Source organism: Rosa rugosa, chromosome 4 (assembly GCF_958449725.1).
Source record: "Rosa rugosa chromosome 4, drRosRugo1.1, whole genome shotgun sequence".
In the NCBI taxonomy this organism is placed as follows: domain Eukaryota; kingdom Viridiplantae; phylum Streptophyta; class Magnoliopsida; order Rosales; family Rosaceae; genus Rosa; species Rosa rugosa.
In genome coordinates, this window is record NC_084823.1 from 20,521,102 (window position 1) to 20,535,329 (window position 14,228).

At 38.8% G+C, this 14,228-nt stretch overlaps 2 protein-coding genes and 1 non-coding gene across 3 annotated transcripts; 2 read left to right on the top strand and 1 right to left on the bottom strand.

Annotated features, from left to right (window-relative positions):
* The first annotated feature begins 763 nt into the window (after positions 1 to 763).
* LOC133745350 (uncharacterized) lies at positions 764 to 5,029 on the top strand. Its single transcript, XM_062173408.1, has 10 exons — positions 764 to 936; positions 1,021 to 1,140; positions 1,234 to 1,299; positions 1,394 to 1,555; positions 1,643 to 1,756; positions 2,034 to 2,105; positions 3,118 to 3,201; positions 3,323 to 3,423; positions 3,768 to 3,852; positions 4,299 to 5,029. Exons 1-10 carry the CDS (start codon positions 859 to 861, stop codon positions 4,683 to 4,685), a joined length of 1,269 nt encoding a protein of 422 aa, XP_062029392.1. The 5' UTR covers positions 764 to 858; the 3' UTR covers positions 4,686 to 5,029.
* Positions 5,030 to 8,236: 3,207 nt separating this feature from the next.
* Positions 8,237 to 12,277, top strand: LOC133707119 (uncharacterized). The gene is made up of 2 exons (XM_062132655.1): positions 8,237 to 9,040; positions 11,789 to 12,277. Exons 1-2 carry the CDS (start codon positions 8,366 to 8,368, stop codon positions 11,873 to 11,875), a joined length of 762 nt encoding a protein of 253 aa, XP_061988639.1. The 5' UTR covers positions 8,237 to 8,365; the 3' UTR covers positions 11,876 to 12,277.
* Positions 10,112 to 10,183, bottom strand: TRNAQ-UUG (transfer RNA glutamine (anticodon UUG)). The gene has a single exon. It is a non-coding gene; the product is annotated as a tRNA-Gln (tRNA).
* Positions 12,278 to 14,228: the final 1,951 nt, after the last annotated feature.

Consider the following 14,228-nt stretch of genomic DNA (forward strand, 5'->3'; position numbering starts at 1 on the left):
TGTGAGAGAAATTGGAGTACATTTTCTCTTATTCATACCAAGCAAAGGAACCGTTTGGCATATCAGAAGTTGGAAAAGCTTGTATACTGCTACTACAACATGAAGTTGCAGCTGCGAGACAGACATACAATGAATAATGTGGTTAATGAAAACAACTATATAGATCTACTTCATGTTGCAAGTGAGCCGCTTGATAATGGCATTGATCCACTTCATGATTGGATTATGCCTGCACACCTCGACGATGAAGTTGGAAGACCTCTTCCACAAGTTGTAGAAACTGCAATTAACGCTGGAATCAATGTAGAGAGGGTCTTATCTGAAGAAGTTGTTAAAAGCCTAGGAGATAATTCAAATAGTGATGATGCATGGAGTGGTACAACAACTCCAGATAGTTCTGATGAGATATATAACTATCATGTTCATCACTACAATTTGCACTACATGTGTTATATGTCTTGGTCTGATTATTGCATTTTCGTAAATCAGCGAGCGGCTTTTCAACCACCTAGAGTCTCTTTTTGGATGTAGACGAAGTTGACATTCATATGTATTTATATGTAATTCCAATAAATTGACTCTTTCAAAAACAATATATTTTATTATATCATCCCTGATATTTCCGATATTTTTTTTTTTTAAGTTCCAATAAATATGTAAATACAGATATATATACTTAAACTCACCCAGCGTAATCGAGAATTCGAGACATCTTATTCACTTATATTTTGGTGCGTCAAAAACTCAAAATTGACAGTTTTAACTTTTAAATAGACAAATAGAAGAAAAGAGGCAGCGCTAAGGGTTTTCGCACTGGTCATCTTCTTCTTCTTCTTCTTCTTCTTCTTTTCGACTCTGATGGCAAGCGCCGCAGTTGAGAAAACAGAGGAGGTGCTCCGCAAGGAGATCGATGAGCTCCAACGCCAGCAGCGCGAGGTCAGCTTCTTCTCTCTCTCTCTCTCTCTCCATACCTATGTTGATCGCTTTTCTCTCAATTTGATTGCTATATGTCTTCACCAGATTACGGAACGCCTTCGAGACCCTAGGGGACTCCGCAAGGGAGGAGGAGGAGGCTCGGCGGCTGCCCCGCCCCGCAACTTTGGTGCCAATGGTGCTCGCCCCCGAGGCTTTACTCGACCTGTAATCGATCGACCGACTTCCTTGTTCAATTTCAATTCCACGTCTGTCAAAACTTGATTTTGATCTCTTCATTTGTTTGAATTCGATTTTCAGGCAGATAGGGCTGATGTGGAGGATCAACCTCCCGCGAAACGCCGGCTTTCGTCAGCTGTTGTCAAGGTGAGAGCCCTAATCTTAGTCTCGTTGCCTCAAATAAGCAAAGAGCTATGTTTTGGTACTATTGAAAAACTGTATATCCTGATTTGCAAATTAGGTCGAGGATGGAGAAATTGTTGAGAGTGCTGAAGGAACCAAGGATGCGAAGAAGAAGGAGTCAAGCGAGGCGGCGATAGCTGATCACAGTGATAGGAGGTTGTCAAATTCCCAACAAGGTAGCTGGTTAAGGAGGGATGGCAGCTATGGAGCAGGCAAGAAGGTAATTTTTGAGTCTCATCTTGCCAAGAGTGTTGCTTATGGACAGTAACTCTTTGTTGAGTTTAATTGCTTTTTTTTTTTGGGTTAGGAATTTGACTTTCCAGCAACGGATCATGTTCCAAGGGTATTGCCAAAGCAAGAAGACCCTAGCTTGGTTAATAGGAACAAAAGAATGCTCGGGCAACTTTTGGGCACTTTAGAGGTATGTTGTAGTTTAGGTATTGGTTTTGAAGAGGTATGTTGTAGTTTAGGTATTGGTTTTGATCAGATGTTCCTTATGACTTACAATAAGGATATACCTTAAAACGTCACAAGCACCATACATTGAACAGATGAAACTATCAGTATGAAAATCTTCAGTTTTGCTAGACTGTATTTTGCTTCCGTGAGAGCATTCTCTGCATTATTTGAATTTTATTTTTATTTTTATGTCAGTAATGTATGCTTATGTAATCTACCTGTATGTGAAATTGTTGCAGAAATTCAGGAAAGAAAACGTGCAACTCTCGGGAACAGAGGCTTTCATGCGGAGATCAAATTCTTTACAGAGAGTGAGTGAATATATGATTTTTCTAATTTCTGAATATTTTTAAAATAGTCAAATGCTATCCCTATCCCGAGTACATAACAGTTGGTAGAGTTGAGACTGTATTTGAGTACTATCAATAAAAATAACTTTTCTATATGAATATAACATGCTGGACATTGTAGTGCGGCATTCTATTCATACCTGACTATAAGAGAGACTACTAAGACAGTAGTGTAAATTTCAGCTTCTGGTGGTTAACCTTCATTTATTTATTTGTGGAGAGTTATGAGCCTTAGTGCAATATTGTTATTATATATTTAACTTTCTCTAGCTTCCTTGTTTGCTATATGCAAGTCCGAATGTATATATGCACACAAGAAAATTTAAATAAACTCGTACATTTATGTTACGAATACCATCTATGAAGATTGAAGCTCATATCCTGGATTATTAAGGAGTTCATATGTCAGAAACAAACCTAAGATGGTGCTTGAACAATTCTGAAATTTCATAAGCATGTAGTAAATAGCTTGCACTCTAAGGTCCTGGAGGAATTGTAAAGTTAGCAGGAACATTAGAAAATGATGGCATATCATACCCTTGTCTTAATGGTGGTATATATTTTTTCTTTTTCTTTTGTGTGTGTGTTTGTTTTTTTTTTGGGGTAAAGAACTATATATGAGCATGCAGATCTCCAAATCTGAGTGCTCCTATGCATTGTCCTTTTAAATCTCTGGAGCCTTTTCTCTTAATTTTTGTTTTGATTTTGGAACAACTCTTGGGAAATTCTTGTCTCATTTTGTTGTGCTTTTTGTGCTTGTTTTTTTTTTCAGCAGGACTAACTTTAAGAAGTGTGAGTTCTATTGCATATTGTATGGATTTTATGATCATGTCCATTTATGTAAACATAGATGTACCTGCATCTCAAATTTTCAACTCTTGAACATTTGTTTTTCTTCTTTTACTTCCATTTTGCATGTAATTTCAATTCAATGATGAATCATTGCAACACCTACTTATGTTCTGATATCTAGGCTGAAGAAAGAGCACGTGAAGAAAGTGAAAGACTTAGGATACAAGAGCGTGAACAAATTGCGGAAAAGCGGAGGAGAGATCTGGTTTGTCATTAATTACTCAATATAATTCTTTGACCTCCATTAGTGAAGCCTCAATATGAACTTTCTGTTTGAGGAACAGGGTGATCCTTATTCTATAATAACTGTATTTATATGTTGTTAGACTCTGCGGGCACGTGTTTCTGCCAAGACGGAAGAAAAAAAATTGGAACTGCTTTTTCTTCAGTGGAGTGAGCATCACAAGAAACTTAGCAATTTTATAAGGTACAGGGTTTCCAACTATCAATTTTGTTGGTGTTTTCTCTAAGGCCAATCTTATTTGCATGCTAGCGTCTTTGACCATCAAGAATTTTCATATAATTTTCTAACTACTTTCTTTTTCCCCCCTTTTTCCAGGTTATTTTTTATTTTGGTCCAAAAAAAGTGTCCATATTCACATTTTATTGGGATGAAGATAAGTTTCTATTCATGTGAATAGTAGTATTGCTGCAACTTGCTGAGTGATCTTTCCTACTTTATTGTGGGGTTTTAGGTAGAATTATATTTGAACTTCCTTTCTGGTATCTTTACACATTTTTTATTTGCCCTGGGATTTATTCATTTTTCAGGACTAAGGCAGAGCCTCCAATATATTATCTACCCAAGAAACCATTGGATGAGGATGCTACCTTGGCTGAGCAGCGAAAAGAAAAGGTGAGCTCCCTTTGACTTGCATACATAAGGATCGTTTCTGAATATTTTGATATATGGGGTTATTATTTCAATAGAAGCCAACTATGTTTACTGCATTCTCACATGATAAAAATGAAGTATACCTGCTCTGCATCTGTATTTAAATTACCATCCAAAGTTTATGGATGCTAGTCCAACCTAGGACCTTGTGGATTTAGCATGTGGCCAAAAGCCTATTTATTTTGTAATCATGTTTATATATGTGGTAATTTCCTCTTACCAGACATTCTGGCATGCCAGGTTGCCCTAGTCTGAACTATTGATTAGTGGAATCATGTTGGAATTGTGGCCTGGAATTACTCTGTTAATTAGTGTGCCAGATATCTACCAAAATTATTCCTCTATACTGTGTAATTTGCTTTTTTGGTCTGAAAACCTTATTCATCTTATCTAAATTTGCATATCAGGAATTCCTAGAATGGAAAGCAGCACGACGGGAGGAACTGAGCGATTATCAGAAGCAGATTGGGGAGCAGTATCTAGCAAATGTTGAAAAGGAGTTGGAGAGGTGGCAAAATGCAAGGAAAGCAAGGAAAGCAAACAATGATACGATGAACTTACAGGAAACAATGGACAAAGAGTTGGACACACATAGGCTTGAGCATGGTCCCAAGAAAAGAAAGATCCCTGATGGAAGCAACAATGAGGATGAGGATGATGTGGAAGATATCAATGTAGTGGAGGATGACATGATGGATGATGTATTGGATGTTGATGATAACAGTAGAATGGTTGATGAAACAGCTAAATCAGATGCAGGTAATGCCAGTCCAAATGCGGATAACGTTGATTAGTGGGTAATTAAAGCCCCACTTATTCCACCCTTTCGTCCAGCAGAGTCTCACTAGGAATGAGGAACTACTTGCCGTCTATCAGGCAGTTGTCGTCTTGGTTTGTTTACTTATTATGTATTGTGCTTTAGAGTTTACTTATTTTTATTATGTGCTTTAGAGTTGTTTCTCTTTCTGCCGTTTTGCATGTATGTGTATTACAGAAGATTTAGAACGTAGTGTAGGTGTTACTAGAATACTAGTAACAGAATATTTGTTTGGCATGGGAATGAAGTGGACGACACATTTTGGCTGAATTTAACAAACTTCTAGGGTCCGCAATAACAAACTTCTATCATTCTATTGCATGTTTGGTTTTGGTATATTCGTTGAATTTAATGGCTGGACAGTGTTTTGTTGACTTTGGATGTTTAGCCGCAATAGTTGAAACCTGGATATAGAAATAAATTCGATTTTTCATTCTCATATGCAATGAATGAATATAAGAGGCAATGGGAATATAAGAGCATATGCCTCAACAGAGGCTAAAAGCTGTAGCTATACTCTATACTAAAATTTAAGCTCCGGAATCGACATTATTCATTAATTTAGACTTCCTATCATTTTGTTTCTACTTGAAATGTCTAAAGCCTACGGTCTATTGTTATTGGGCAAATAATTTCAACACCTGTTGGTGATTGTTATTGAGTAAATAACTTTTACGTGTGTTTGGACTTTGGACGAAGAAAAAAAAACGTGGAGTTCAAATGAAAAAAATTAAGGGAGAGATTTATAATTTTTATACATGAATTATCTCGTTTGGTATTTTAAACTTGAAAATTAGGAATTTCTTTGTGGAAAGAGATGAAATAATTGAATGTCTGAATCCCTCACAGACTCGCTTCAATTTTCATCAAAACATACGTCCTTTCAAATTTCCTTACAAATTTTTTGTTTTACTACTTCATTAATTTTCATTTTCCAAAACAAAGTTTTTTTTCATTTTTAATATTTTAATTTGTTTGAAACTTTCTTAATTTAGTACACATTCCAAATTCTTTGATCACATCAACAACTAGTATTTCGTGAGTCGAACTCATAACCTCTTATTTATGAAGGTGAGACTGATGCCACTAGATCAAATGGTATTGGGCTATACATTTCAAATTCTAAATGAATACAACCAAATAATGAAAATTACAATTAATGAAATTTTAATTAATAGAGTTGTAGATTCATCGATAAAAATGTATGTTTTGATCCGTTGATCTAACTTTAAGTTATAAGTTGGCCTTTAGAGCATCTTTAGCATACTCTCTATTTTGGCTCCTTAGCTATTTTGGAGAGTATGTATAGCTTTTTATTTATTTATTTATTTAAAAAACCCTTAACCCCACCCCACTTACATATGTCGTGAGACTCGAACCCATGACCTTTACAATGTTGAAATTATAACTTACCAGTAGGTCATAGCTCACCGACAGTTTAGCTTTTTATATATTTTAGCAGCTGCACTAGGCTCATTAATAGCTCTCCATTTTAACTTTTAGCTATCTCGCTCATAAATATAGAGAGCGAAATGAGGCTCTCTATAATTTATAACATTCATTTTCAATTATTTTATGAAAATTTTAAATACATTTAAACTATTTAACCTTAATTTAAAAAATAATATAAATTCAAAATTAGCTAAAATAGTGAGCATTGATGCAGACATATTTATAAAGTAGATAGCTAAAATGAAATTTTTAGCTACTTTGGCTAAAATTTGACTAAAAAATGACTAGCATTGCTAAAGATGCTCTTATGGCTCCGGTTAGAATTGTAACCCTATTTGTAATACTCCGGCACTTCATTTTCTCAAACGTTATGTTAATGTGAGGCTTATAATGTAGCAACGAAGTCGGGGGTCTAGGAGGTGTGTTGCGTGATGCAACAGAATGTTTTCAAGTTGATTTTGCGAGACTTGCAGTACTACTATGTTCAGTGTTCCATGCTGAGTTTCTTGCTCTTAAGAAAAGCTTTAAAGTTTGCTATCACCTGCAGCATACCAAAGATCACTTTGATATTTTTTTTGTTTTCGTAGAGAGTCCAAAGGAAGATAATTCTCTATTAGGTTTCATTATTGAAGAGGCAAGCTGTTATTGGTACAAAATCTAGACTTTTGTTTCACTTATATATAAGTCGACGGGCTAATGATATAGCAAACACACTGACTCGAGCTTGCATTCAAATCACTCTTAATTATTATATACTTCCAAATTGTATCATAAATGCCCTTTAAGCGATTTTAATTGCTATTAATCAATGATTTCCACCGCACAAAAAAACAGTTGTGGAATTAGATTATCGCTAACAATTTTCTTAAAAAAAAAGGGTCTTTCTAAATGTACCCAGTAAATTTCTAAGTATACCAAACAATTTATTTTTATTCAAAATTTATAATTAAACCCAGCAATTATTCCCAAAATACCCACCCAAACAAATTACATGTACCTAGCAAACTGAATAAACATATAAACAAATCGCAACCCTTCAAAAAAAAAAAAAACAAATTGCAATAAGGGAGGAAAGATGGGATTACGGCTGTTAATCCTATTATGAAAGGAGGCGTATGAACTCGTTATAATAAGATAGACATCCAGATCCATCAATTACAGTAGCCAAAAGACTTCTTTGTAGTTCTAGCTAAGCGTATGACGTTTTTTTAGTGCATTTCACTACAGCCACCATAGATTGGTACCCATTCTAATATTTGATGCTCATAGTACCTTGATCATGGACATCTTGCAAAAATACATCATAACTTCATTTTGGCCATCCAAGTCGGCTTCCAAATATGAGTCTAGAAGTTGCATCCTTGATTAGCATAAACAATCACTAGTACTTTAGCACTCACTTTTGGATGAAGCTTCAGTTCGGCAATGTATTCTCCAAACTCCCGAATCTATGGAAGAGAGGCTATTCGCTTGTTGACATCCCTATAGATGAATGAAAGAGCAGAGAATGGAGCGATTAGACAATCATGGATTCATGGGCATGAAAGAACCAAAAAAGTTTCTGAAGCTAAGATTGTTGAATTGGACCATTTCCATACCCTTCTCTTCTCTCAAATACACACCCAATTAAACGAAACCAGCCTCACCTGACCATTACATCAAAACCATTGTCTTGTGGGAAGAGTGGTGCTGGTGAAGAACGCTAGGAATTCTGGGATTGTTTGTGCTCGGTGCATAGTTTTGTTAAAGATATGTGGGTATTTTGGGAAACTTGTTGGGTTTAATTCAATATTTAAAAGCATATTTAAATATAAATTAATTTGCTGGGTGCACTAAGAATTTTACTGGATATATTTAGAAACACTCAAAAAAAAATCCAAAGACTTAACTTTATGTACCTTCTCTTTTGGTACTAACGAACCCTTAGTTGTGAAGGAAAATTTTGCCATTTATAAGGAAAGTGAAAGTCAGAAGAGAGAAAAAGAAAAATGTAAAACAGATAAAATCCACATCATCATCATGGTGCCATCACCCTCAGAAGCATCCAACTCCAAGTAAATAAATAATGCCCCATCTATTATTTGCGCCTTTTTCACTCTCTCTTCAATAGCAAGCAAACACTGCAGTGGCCTCGGAGGAGGAGGAGGAGAGAGGGAGTGTGTTTGTCTGTGTGAATAGCCACCCAGAATTTCAACACAAACAAACATGGCATCATCATCAAGAGCCACCGCCACCGCCCACGCCAACGGGCCCACAGCAAACGGCGACCACCACAGGCCCACGGCAAACCACAGCAGCGGCAGCCGGCACCAGCACTACTACCCCCCAACGACGCCGTATCGGTCCTCGTCCTCGTCGGCTTCGTTCAGAGGCTGCTGCTGCTGCCTCTTCCTGCTCTTCTCCCTCCTGGCGCTCCTGGTCCTGGCCGTCGTCCTCGTCATAATCCTGGCCGTGAAACCCAAGAAGCCGCAGTTCGATCTCCAACAAGTAGGAGTCCAGTACATGGGCATCAACTCGCCCAATCCCACCACCGACCCGAACCCGAACCCGGCCTCCTCCGCCTCTCTCTCCCTCAGCATTCGCCTGCTCTTCTCCGCCGAGAACCCCAACAAGGTCGGAATCAAGTACGGCGAGTCCAGGTTCACCGTCATGTACCGCGGCATCCCACTGGGCAAGGCCTCCGTCCCCGGCTTCTTCCAGCAGGCCCACAGCGTCAGGCAGGTCGTCGCCACCATCGCCGTCGATCGCGCCAATCTCATTCAGGCCGACGCCGCCGATTTAATCCGCGACGCCTCGCTCAACGACCGGGTCGAGCTCCGGGTCTTGGGTGACGTCGGCGCCAAGATCCGCGTCTTGAACATCGATTCTCCTGGCGTTCAGGTCAGTCATTCTTGTCATTTTTCCAATTTTGGTTTCAATTCTGTTGGGGGGTTTTTCATAGTTTCACTAACTGGGTATGGAATTGAGGAGGTTGCCGCCGGAAAAGGGCACTCTGTAACTGGGAAGCCCACCACTACCTTCTGTCACACTCACTCTGCTTTTTCTTTTTGCCCTTTGTTAAAATTAAATCACCCATTAATCAATTTAATAGAACTAATTTGCTTACCAAAATTTTTTTTTTATGGAATTTAATTTTTTCTCTTTTTGGCTAGCGTGCAATGGGGCATTTCGTTTTTTTTTTTCATTATTTTTTGTGCGGTAAATTGGTAATAATAATATGGGGAAGTCGGAATAGTTCTTGGGGCGGGTAAGAGAACCCAGATACGTTCTGTGTGTTGGGAAGCGGATATTCTTTCCATTTATTTATTTATTTATTTATTTTGCATCAAATGCCCTTCTATTTCTCTGTATTTTATTTGCTGCAAGTTTTTCCAGAATTTCTCTGTGCTTGTTCTGGACAGAGACAGCATTGTGATTTAGTTTCTGGGTCATGTTGATTTTTAGTATTGAATGGAAACTGAAAAAGCATCTTTGAAAAGGTATGGAGAAATGGTATTAAAGCTTGGCCTTTTCTTTTCTTTTATGATTATGATGATGATGATGAGTAAAAGGGTTGTGGTAATTGCGTTGTTTTTACGCCCTCTTTTAGAGTCGCACCAATAACCTCATAGCTACATGCCAATATGCCAAATGCCATTACCCTTTTCTTCTTTAGGGTCATCACAAACACACACACACCCCACATGGATATCAATTTTTTCAATCAGATTAATTATCATCGTGCATCTTAGTTTCAACCTGTTTTAATTACCAGTTTGCCCATATATTGGTGGTAGATTGCCAGATTTAGGCGTGCCATTTCGTTTGAGATTTGAGTGAAGGCATGTTCCTAGATGTGTGGGTCTGTGACATATTTGTGCCAATTTTTTCCTATTTGTTGCTGGGTTTTCTGTGCGTAAATGGGAACCAAAAAAAAAAAGTCAATAGGTAAAATTAGTTTTCAATAAATGTAGGTCCCACCGGGAGTCGAACCCAGGTCGCTGGATTCAAAGTCCAGAGTGCTAACCACTACACCATGGAACCATATGGCTGTCTGTGTGCATTATTTTTTTGTTTTTTAGTCTTTATAATTGTGGGAACATTATTATTATAATTTTTTTTTCTATTGGGGCTTCAAAAATTCTTCTTCTTCCATGGCATTTATGTCTGTGCTGTTTCAATATTCCAGTGAGTTTCCTTACCGAGAAATTCTTAGGTGGGGTTTCCCCACCACGTGGCTTTAGGGTCACCCAATCAGAAGAAAGAAAATTTTTCATCTTTTCCGAAACTGTCCCTGCTCCCTAAATGTACAATACTCAAAAGACCCTCTTTTTGGGCAGTGATTGGTCTGCTGCACCACGTGGCGGTGCAGGTGCTCCACGCAAGCCTTTCTCTTCCTTACCACAAGATGATTACTAAGTAGTTTTTCATTAAATCGAGTGACATTTCCGTCCTTCTAGGTTCTTCTCCCCCTCTAACCCCGAGTCTCTACATTCTATCCTGCTAAAAATTTCACCATTTAAACACCCAAATCTGCTTTGAGCCAAAATGCTATATATATATATAAAACTTTTTTTTTCCCTTTTTGACAAGGGCAAATTGAAATTTGAATACCAACAATACTGAGTGATAATAAGGAGAGGGAAATATTGAAACTTAAGGGGGAGCAGAATAGAAAATAAAGGGGGATTGAAGTGTCATTGTGTGAACAAGAAGAAAAGAAGGAGAGCGATATGGAAGGGAACAGAGTTTAGCAGTAATGCGACTGTGACTGTGACTAATTGGCCTTTCTGGGAGGTAAAAGCTTTGTTGGCCCGCCATGTGACTACTGCGGCCGCTGTGGGCCTCATGTAGCCCCCATATTGCCGGTCCTAATTTAACGGTGATAAGCTCCAGATTTAAAATCATGAAATTTATTTTATACTATCCCACTTCCCAATTTCCTTTTATTATTAGCTTTGCTTTGCTTTGCTCTGCTCTGGTGTCACTTGCCTTTGCACTGGCATGCATTGCAAACTTGGGCTTGAAGAAATCTTGCTAGCTTTCTTGCTGCTCCATTCTGCGTTCATGTGATTAGAGATGTAGATAAGTCTGGTTAGTGGGTTGAGATCATTGCGTTTGGGTAACTAGTAGGGGCGGAACTAGGATTTGAAACTTAGGGGGTCAAGATATAAAACATGTGAGTATAGAGAATAACATTTAATATACTAAAATTTAACCTAAGAAAAACAAAACTCATTTTCGATATAATTGATTGAATTAAGACCAACTTCTATGTAGTTATATGAGGTATAATTGATTCATTGAAGATATAGACAAATGTTGGGGTGGGTCTGAACCCCCTCGGGCCTTGTATTAGTTCCGCCCCTGTGGGTAAGGACGTAAGGTTAATTGTCGCTTCAACATACTTCTTGATTATGCGGTGAAATTAAGGAGAGTGAGATAGGAATGTCTTTAAACATTCTTTTAGAGTTTTAGTTGGATTCCACTAGTGGATTTGGTGGTGCATTTTGGTTCATCCATGCTGATATTTGCTTGTACCCTTTTTCCTTTATGATTGTTTTCTTGTCTTTTTTCTTTCTTTCTTTGTTTGTGACATGCTTTTGTAATTTTGTCTAATTGTAATTTTGTCTTTGTGTTGATGGGCAGGTTTCCGTGGATTGTGCAATCGTTATAAGTCCAAGGAAGCAGTCTCTTACTTACAAGCAGTGTGGATTTGATGGATTGAGTGTTTAGCACTCATTCACCTAACAGTAACAAGTCCTCACTCTCTGGGTTTTTTTTTTCGTTCTTTTAATTTTGACTCTTCAAATTGGGAAGAGAAATGAAAAGGTAAAAAAGCAGGGGGGTAAAAACACAAACAAATCCCCCGAGTGAATGGAGAGGTAGTAGTTTTAACAGCAAAGAGGAAAAGGAAGGAGAAGAAGATTCACAAATCTGGGAATTCCAAAATCCTTACTCCCAACATTTTGCCCAACTCTTACTTTTAGGTTTGATATTGGTTTTGTTTCCTTCCCTATTTTCTTCAATTGTTCGTCTTGGAGGGTACTAAAGCTGCTAACTGCGTGTAAATTGTAAAAACTCGAGCATTTGTGCATTCCCACGCCCCATTGGCCAGATCTCTTTCCCTTATTACTACGTTCCGTTGTTTTTTTTTTTTTCCCTCGCAATTCACCAAGATCATTATAGGGCTTGTTCCGCAATGCTTCTGGAAATTCTAAGAAAAAGGGTATTCAGATGGGTGGTTTTAAACAGCATGGCTTTCATTAAAAGCACAATATTTCAGTCCTGCAATTTGGAGCTGCTTCTTTGAAAAGCATTAAAAGGTAAATTCAAGATAAAATCAAAATGATAAGCACTATTTATTAGCATTGTAAGATTTCATTTATAATATGAAAGTTTATCCCCTATTGAAAACCCTAAAGGCTCTCGTAGCCGCGCAAACCTAGAAACCCTAGTACCCATTCCGGCCTCTGTGTCGGCGTTTTCTGCAACTAAACCAACCGGATTTCAACCGGAATCACTGCTTAGCATGCCTACCATTGACTCGATGACCAGAAGTTTTGCTGCTTCACTCGCTATTGCGGGTAATGATGTCGTGGACATCTCTGGCATGTCAGAAGGAGGAGCACAGCGAACCTCTCAGTCCTACCTCCTTGCCTGGCCGCTCACCAAGAAACCGACGCCGGCCGTGGATCTGAGGCGCCATTTTCGGCGTGTATGGGTACTAAATCAAAGTTTTAGTGTTCAGTAGAGGACCCCAGATCGGTATCTGTTCTCCTTCGATCTTCGAAGCGACTCCATGAAGGTTATGATGGGAGGGCCATGGAGCTTTAACCGTTCCCTTGTCGTCCTACAGCCGTATGATGGGGTTGCACCGTTGCAATCAGTGCAGATGCTGGACCTTTTCTTCTGGGCTCGCATAACCAACATGCTGCCGGCGTATGAACAGCGGAATACCATTGCCAATGTTGCCTCAGTGGTTGGAAAGTACTTGGACATTGATGGCAAACTGTTTGATGCTACGGGGGAGATTCGGGTTCGTGTGTCCCATTCCATCTTGAAACCTTTCTTTCAGAAGAAAACCCTAAAGTTTGCTAAAGGAGTTGAGCAGGAGGTACACTTTCTATTTGAAAAATTAGTGGGCAAGTGTGATATCTGTGATCGTGTGTTCCATGAACAAGGCCCCTGCAATCCGGATATTTTGCCATCTGCTGTCAAACCGGTTGAGCAATCGGTCGCTAGAAAGCTGGATCTTACTACTCACTTTCTAGGTTTACATGGTCCTCAGTTCAAGGAAGGAACATTCAGGTTTCAAGGCATCACCAACCCCATTCTCCCACCTGTGGGGCGTGCACTATTTGGCGGAGCAGAGTCCGGCAAGCCAAGGAGGTCGGTGATCATCAAAAATGTCGAGGCAAGGACGGTTAGAGACGAGGACTCCCTTGCTCTTGTACCGGTAGAGGTGGAGGGCCAAGCTAAACGGGGTAGATCTTTTCCCTCCCAAAAAAAATTACAATTTTTGATGTCCGACCTGCTTGAGGGAAAGACCAGTCCTGTGGCCTCTGCAAAAAAAAAAGTGAAGCTGCCTGAATTCTCTTCTAAATTCAGTGCGAAATCTTTGGGTCTTGTGGAAACCCCTGGTGGCATGCTAGTGCCGGCTGAGGTCATGATGCCAAAGCCAGTTCTTGAAGTATTAGATACAAAAAAGAAGAGAGGAAGGCCTTTGGGGTCCAAGAATAAAACCCCAAAGTCAAAGAAGGTCTCTGCTGATGAGGTCTTAACGGTTCTGTACTCAGGTAAGCCCCCAAGCCCTAGCTTGAAGGGCAAAGAAAAAATATAGATGGTTGTGGTAGGAGCCTATTTGCTATGTCTATCTTTTCCATAGTTTATAGGCTCACTTTTAAATAAGTGAGCGGTTAGTTCAAATATAGGTGGTCTATCTCTATGTATCACAGTAGTTCTCTTTCTACAACTTCTTGATATGTCTAGTTGAAGGCAGCAGAAGGATATGTAATGGCCATATTAGCATGCGTTAATGAAATCCACACTTACCTCAAAAAAAAAAAAATTATAATATGAGGTACAA